Consider the following 4,738-nt stretch of genomic DNA (forward strand, 5'->3'; position numbering starts at 1 on the left):
CCAACAAGTGCCATTGAAGTTACAACTGGTACCACTGTTCCTATTACTACTATGCCTTCCCCAACAAATACTCCTACTGTTAGTGGTACTAGTAATACTATTTCTGTCACAACTACTTCTTTCCAGACTCCTCCCACCACTCTAATCCATACTCTTATTTCTACTCCTAACTCTACTCCTCCTAGCTTGAGCACATTTCCAACCAGTAATACATTTACTACTGATTTAATCACTGATTTTACTACACCTACTAATGCAGACACCACTCATCTCAACACCATGGATACACAAGGTACCATGATGATGGATGCTATAGTTGCTACTACCAGCACCACAAATAATACCAGGAGTCCAGATACCTCCAAAGATAAATTCACTGCACATACCCAACCTGCTACAACTGATTTTATAAGCATTTTCCCCCCAGAAGAAATAACTGCTGCCTCCCTTAGCACTATTAATACTGCAATGCTAACTTCTACAAATCTGGGCAGTGGAACCTCTCCCGTCGTAACAAGTTCAATAAATAGCCTCACTACAGACAGTACAACAGTAAGTACACTTAAATCTGCAGATACTACCATTGCTATAGCAACTGTTACAGACACATTAGTCTCTGCTACCCAGGACCTTATTCACTTTCCCCCTTCCACTGAAGATGTTAAAACTGCCACCACAGACATCACACAGCTCACTACTCCCCATTCTTCTCCTACTACAACACAAACTTTGAGCCACACAACGTTAATTTCCACAAATTTTTCTAATCCAGCTTCTGTCAACGCTACTAACACAAGTACTACATCCATAACTATGGATTCAGTTACTAGAAATATTTTAGATAGTACCACTTCAAGAAACACAAACACAAATACAGGCTTCACCACAGTTACTATGATTACAAATGCTACTCCTCTAGAAACTCAGGTCACTTCAGCTCTGCCTCCTACAGGCACCCATGGTGCCACCACCGCAGAAAATGAATCATTAATGGCACTTACCAGAATCATTACCATGACTAATCCTCCACATATCCCTACTAATGCTTTAAATACCACATCCATTGGCACTGGAAATAGCACTATACCAAGCACCACCAATGTAAATATTACCAATAAAATAACTGGTGTTACCAATATTATAAGCACTCCCACTAGAGATAGCCCAACTACTGTTGGTGGCAGCATGACAACTATTCCTATTGTGAGTAATTTTTCTACTACTACAGACCCCAAAATTGCTATTACTCAGGACTTTGCCACTTCCCCACGTACCAACACTACAGATATTGAATCTACTACTAAAGCTACAGGAAATGCCATTATAGCATACACCACCACCATCACTACACATATTTCCAGCACAAAAACTACAAATTCAATGAATACTTCTGACACAGTCCTTACAAACACTTCCATTCCAAGTACCACTGCCGTTTCCTCCACCAACACTATAAACAGTATAGGGCATGAAGTAAATATTACTGATGCAGATAATGTCAACAGTGTTTCAGGTAACACTACACACATTTCTATTCCAAATACCACAACAGCCTCTGACGGGTTGATGACTGCTGTTTTAGATACAGCAATCCACCATCTGGTAATAACAAATTCTACAGCTAGTAATTTATCTATTATTGCAACTAATGCCACCACAGATGTTACAAATATTACCATACATGCTTTAAATACTACCACTCCTGATAGGAAAACAATGGATGCCTCTGCTACTGCATCTACTTATATTGCAAATGTTGTAAATGCTACTATAGTTCCATGATTATTACTCAAGGCAGGATAACTACTACAGATATCTCTTTAAAACAGTTATTACAGATATAGAAAAATCAATGAACAGATAATGATCTTACAGTACATAAGTTTTCACAAATATCAGCACTAGCTTTTATAGAAATGGCTACTCCAAGCACTGTAAACATTACAGATATGTCTAAAGATGCATCCATTACTAACTTTATAAGTGTGATTAAAGAACCTGTGGAATATATACTACTATTTTTTAAATTATAATTATAAATCCTGATGCTCCATAAATTGAACTACAGATATTTTATATATCCTTGCTACAGACTTCACAGATAATTTTGGCTTCTCAAATAATACCACATTAGGCTCTGTAAATACTATTGCTTTAGATGTAGTTATTAAGTTAACCCGACTTGTTCTTGGGTTTTAGAACATAGTACTATAACTGAGAGCACTGGTGATAACTGGCACTCAAATAACCACTATAACAAGTTATTAATATATAGTAGACTATTTAACTAGTAATAATAAAAATAGCACTTTATTTTCCTGTAGACTTTTCCAAGTACCATGGCTACCAATACAGTAATTTGCCAGTACATGTACTGAAAGTATTATTGCTCCTAAAGAGATCCTTACTGTAGCTAAAGATATAGAAAATGCTCCCATTGTGTATCTTGTATAAATTTTGACTCCAGGAACTGAAACAATTCAATTAGGAATATTATATGTTACTTTTACTATCATAGAAAATAAAAATATGATTATAGATGCTAAAAATATAACTTCCCAAGCTTTGCAACCATTACTTCCATAGGTACTGATACTCTGACTACAGATTTGATAAGTACTTATGTTTATAGACATTAAAAGTACCTCCAGGAAGTTATAATTAATCTTACTTATGAAATACTCTTAGACTCTTGATGTTACTACTAATGAATGGATTCATTTATATTGCTCTACTCTTCCATAGACCAGAAATCACTCAGATGGAGATGAGTGTGTAAAGATATGGCGTAGGGGAGACATCTCTGCTCTGGGATCAGAGTTCTTAATCTTATTTGCTTTTTCTTTTATCTATTCACTTTTCCCTTGTTATCTTACTGTGCACACCCTCCTTTAGTGTGTTGGGACTTTCAGCTTGCTCTTGGTCTTTCATATGCAAATTCACCATTTATCCTTGATCTATTACTGTCTTAGATCACCCAGACCCCCATGAATAGACTCGTGGTCATAACCAAATATAGCCAGTTGGGTGCTATTGAAGGCTTAGCCCTAGGACAGTATTCTCAAAATGCAGTCTGGGGACACATGGGAGGCCCCAAAACTCTTTCTGGGGTCCACAAGGTCAAATCTATTTTCACAATGCTATTATGTTGTTATTTGCCCTTTTCACTCTCATTAGTTTACAGTGGCATTTTCCAGAGACTCTGTTCTGTGTGATGTCACAATAGATGAATATAGAGACAAATACAACAGTCTAGCTGTCTTCTAATAAGCCAGACATTAAACAGATTTACAAAAGATAAAATAATGTCATTCTTTTCACTATTATTTTTTGCTTTGGAAAATAGAATTGTTTTTCATAAAAGTGTATTATTTATGTTAACATTTAGTTGATATGTTGTAATTTTTCATGAATGAAAAAATAAATATTTTACAAAATATTTTACCAATGATGCAATTTTAATTTTTAATGAAGTAATTGTTAATAGATATAACCCACCTAAACAAAGCATAAGGTCTTCAATAAAGTTGAATGTAAAGGGGTCCTGAGGCCAAAGAGTTTGAGGGTCATTTTCCTAGGGTAACAACATCCTAGTTCCACACTCAGGTCCTGGTCAAATACTATACAGTCAGCTTTCAGAATCTATTACCAACCGTGGACTGAAAGGCCTATGATGGTTGCATCTGTACTGAACATGTATAGATTTTTTCTTGTCATTATTCCCTAAACAATACATTATAGCAATTATTTACACAGCATTTACATTGTATTAGGCATTATAAGTAATCTAGAGATGATTTAAAGAATATGGGAGGATATGCATAAGCTATATGCAAATACTATGCCATTTCACAGAAGGGACTTGAGCATTGGTGGATTTTGGTATCCATGCAGGGGCATGGAACCAGCCCCTCTGTGGATACCAAGGGACAACTATACTGTGAACTTCCCAGCACGTAGGAACTCCGGTATCTGTGGCTTAATGTTCTTAATGCCACATGAATGTCTACCAGCTACTATGAACACATTTGCACAGCCTTCTGACCTACTACCGCAGCTACACTATGTCTGGATGCCTTGATGGTGTTCCACATGAGGGGTACAGATTCATCAGTTAGTTGCACTTGCCTTTTGGAATCTGCCCACAAGCTACAGTCCTCTGAACAAAGTTGATAGACCTTATATCAGAGTATATAAGTCTCTTAACTTGATCTTCCAACTCAAAATAAAACAAAACTCTTAATTGTAAACTGTGTCAGTGGACTTGGTCATAGATTGCTTCACTTGTAGCTTTACTGGGGGAGCCCCAGTGCACCTGTTTTGTTGGCATCACTAATCCTGATATGGGACTAAGTGTCCTGTCTCCCAAGGCACATGGGATCCTGCTGCCAGCCCACCACACCAGGGCAGATTAGTTGGCCAAAGGCTTTGCTTAAAGCACTTAGGATTTGGAAAACTGAGGATGAATTTGTTGAAAGAGTCATAGTTCTGCAGTAACTGAAATTCAATCCCTTTGTATATATAAACCAACCATAATTGAAAGTACAGAACTTTGAAAAGGTAAGCACTCTTGAAAAAAAGAACAACAACAACTGCAAAACTTAACTAGAGACATTTGAAGAAACTTGAGAATTTAAACTCAAGAGTCTATGCACAAGATGTGTTCCTGGAACCAGGTTCAGAAAACCTGGAGAGGGAAGAGGTCAAAGCAAATATCAGCTTGCTCCATCTGAGTCTT

At 36.9% G+C, this 4,738-nt stretch overlaps 1 protein-coding gene across 1 annotated transcript in view; it reads left to right on the top strand.

The window, feature by feature from the left end:
- Positions 1 to 1,782, top strand: part of LOC124243353 (probable maltase-glucoamylase 2) — an 86,409-nt gene extending 84,627 nt beyond the window's left edge. The window contains exon 49 of the mRNA XM_046668961.1: positions 15 to 1,782. Within this exon, the coding sequence (XP_046524917.1) occupies positions 15 to 1,782 (1,768 nt within the window). The remainder of the gene's footprint in view (positions 1 to 14) is intronic.
- Positions 1,783 to 4,738: the final 2,956 nt, after the last annotated feature.

Source organism: Equus quagga, chromosome 8 (genome assembly GCF_021613505.1).
Source record: "Equus quagga isolate Etosha38 chromosome 8, UCLA_HA_Equagga_1.0, whole genome shotgun sequence".
Classification (NCBI taxonomy): Eukaryota; Metazoa; Chordata; class Mammalia; order Perissodactyla; family Equidae; genus Equus; species Equus quagga.